Source organism: Palaemon carinicauda, chromosome 21 (assembly GCF_036898095.1).
Source record: "Palaemon carinicauda isolate YSFRI2023 chromosome 21, ASM3689809v2, whole genome shotgun sequence".
Classification (NCBI taxonomy): Eukaryota; Metazoa; Arthropoda; class Malacostraca; order Decapoda; family Palaemonidae; genus Palaemon; species Palaemon carinicauda.
In genome coordinates, this window is record NC_090745.1 from 74,773,478 (window position 1) to 74,776,150 (window position 2,673).

Consider the following 2,673-nt stretch of genomic DNA (forward strand, 5'->3'; position numbering starts at 1 on the left):
TATATCCTTCTGGGTACTGGCCATTATGGATTGGTGATTTTGTAAGGTTTACATCTAAGTGCTAACATGTTGGGAGATTTTCACCTGGGTACTGATCAGTGCGGATTGTTGATGTTGGAAGATTTTCACCTGGGTGCTAGCCAGTGTGGATTGGTGATGTTGGGAGATATTCATCTGGGTGCTGGCCAGTGTGGATTCGTGATGCTGGGAGATTTATATAGGAGTGCTGACCAGTGCATATTGTTGATGTTGGTGGAGTTTCACCTGGGTACTGGCAAGTGTGAAATGGTGATGTTAGGAGATATTTATCTGGGTACTGGCTACTGCGGATTGGTGATGTTAGGAGATTGTCATCTGGGGGCTGACCAGTGCAGATTGTTGATGTTGGTAAATTTTCAACTGGGTGCTGACCAGGGCAGATTGGTGGTGTTTGGAGGTATTTATCTGGGTTCTGAGCATCAGTATGGATTGGTGATGTTGGTAGATTTTTCATCTGGGTGCTTACTAGTGAGGATTGTTGATGGTGGGAGATTTACATCTGGGTGCTGACCAGTGAGTATTGTTGATGTTGGGTGATTTTCTATAAGGTGCTAGCCAGTGTGGATTGGTGATGTTGGGAGATATTCATCTGGATGGTAGACATTTTGGATTAGTGATGTTGGGAGATTTACAACTGGGTGCTGACCAGTGCAGATTGTTGATGTTGGTAAATTTTCAACTGGGTGCTGACCAGGGCAGATTGGTGGTGTTTGGAGGTATTCATCTGGGTTCTGAGTGCCAGTGTGGGTTGGTGATGTTGGGGGATTTTCAGCTTGGTGCTGGCCAGTGCGGATTGGTGATGTTGGGAAATATTCATCTTGGTGCTAGCCAGTGCAGATTGGTGACATTGGGAGACTTTCCTCTGGATGATGACCAGTGCGCATTGTTAATGTTGGGAGATTTTCACATGGGTCGTGGCCAGTGCTGATCAGTGATGATAAGAGATATTCATCTGGGAGCTGCGCAGTGTGGATTTGTGAAGTTGGGATATTCTCATTTTCGTGCTGACCAGTGAGAATTGTTGAAGTTGGAATATTTTCACCTGGTACCTTGTCAGTACGTATTGTCAATGTTGGGAAATTTGCATCTGGGTGCTGGCCAGTGAAGATTTGTGATATTGTGGGATATTCACCTGGGTGATGACCAGTGTGGATTGTTGATTTTGTGAGATTCTCACCTGGGTGCTGGCCAGTGCAGATTGGTTATATTGGGAGATATTCAACTTGGTGCTGCCAGTGCAGATTGGTGATGGTGGGAGATTTTCATCCTAGTGCTTACCAGTGTAGATTGTTGATGTTTGGAGATTTTATACTGGGTGCTGGCCAATGCAGATTGGTGATGTTGGGAGATATTCATATGGGTGCTAGCCAGTGCAGATTTGTGATGTTGGGAGATTTTATACTGGGTGCTGTCCGATGCGGATTGGTGATGTGGAAAGATTTCCATATGGGTGCTGACAAGTGAGAATTTTTTATGTTGGGAGATTTTTACCTGGGTGCTGGCCAGTGTTGATTGGTGATGTTGGGAGATATTAATCAGAGTGCTAGCCAGTGCAGATTGGTGATGTTAAGAGATTTTCATCTGGGTGCTGACCAGTGCAGATTGTTGATGTGAGATTTTTACTTAGTTGCTGGCCTGTGCGGGTTAGTGATGTTGGGAGATATTCATCTAGGTGCTTGCCAGTACAGATTGGTGATGTAGGGAGATTTTCACCTGGGTGCTGACCAGTGCGGATTGGTAATGTTAAGAGATATTCATGTGGGTGCTGGCCAGTGTGGATTGGAGGTGTTGAGAGATTTATATCTGACGGCTGACCAGTGCATGTTGTTGATGTTGCGGGATTTTCACCTGGGCACTGACCAGTGCGGTTTGTTGATGTTGTGATATTTTCAACTGGGTGCTGGTCAGAGTGGATTGGTGATATTGGGAGATATTCATCTGTGTGCTGACCAGTATGAATTGGTGATGGGAGATTTACATCTGGATGCTGACCAGCGCAGATTATTGATGTTGGGAGATGTTCACCTGGGTGCTGGCCAGTGTGGATTGGTGATGTTGAGAGATTTACATCTGGGTGCTGACCACTACTGATTGTTTATGTTGAGAGATTTTCATCTGGGTACTGACCAGTGCTGATTGTTGATGTTGGAAGCCAGTTTGGATTAGTGATGTTCGGAGATATTCATTTGGGTGCTGACTAGTGTGGATTGGTGATTCTGGGAGATTTACATCGGAGTGATGACCAGTGCATATTGTTGATGTTGTGGGATTTTCACCTGGGTGTTAGGAAGTGTGGAATGGTGATGCTGGGAGATATTCATCTGGGTACTAGCTAGTGCGGATTGGTGATGTTGGGATATTTTCATCTGGGAGCTGACCAGTGCAGATTGTTTATGTGAAATTTTCAACTGGGTGCTGGCCAGTGCAGATTGTTGGTGTTGGGAGATATTCATCTGTGTTCTCCGCGCTAGGGTGAATTGGTGATGCTGGGAGATTTTAACCTGGGTGCTGGCCAGTGTGGATTGGTGATGTTGGGAGATTTTAACCAGGGTACTGATCGGTGCAGTTTATGATATTGGGAAAATTTTCCCCTTGGTGCAGGCCAGTGCGAATTGGTGATGTTGGGAGATATTT

The 2,673-nt window shown here is 45.5% G+C and overlaps 1 protein-coding gene across 1 annotated transcript; it reads right to left on the reverse strand.

Annotated features, from left to right (window-relative positions):
* Positions 1-863: 863 nt before the first annotated feature.
* LOC137614969 (uncharacterized) lies at positions 864-1,395 on the reverse strand. Its single transcript, XM_068344614.1, has 2 exons — positions 1,318-1,395; positions 864-1,223 (listed from the first exon to the last, which is right to left on the reverse strand). Exons 1-2 carry the CDS (start codon positions 1,393-1,395, stop codon positions 864-866), a joined length of 438 nt encoding a protein of 145 aa, XP_068200715.1.
* Between the last annotated feature and the right edge of the window lie 1,278 nt (positions 1,396-2,673).

What these genes read in the sequence shown, in the direction of transcription:
- LOC137614969 (XM_068344614.1), bottom strand. Translation starts at nt 1,395, where the DNA reads ATGAATATCTCCCAACATCACCAATCTGCATTGGCCAGCACCCAGTAT. An exon ending in AACATCAACAATCTACACTG is followed by an intron (nt 1,224 to 1,317) that starts GTAAGCACTAGG and finishes TGCACTGGCCAG; the next exon opens with CACCCAGGTGAGAATCTCAC.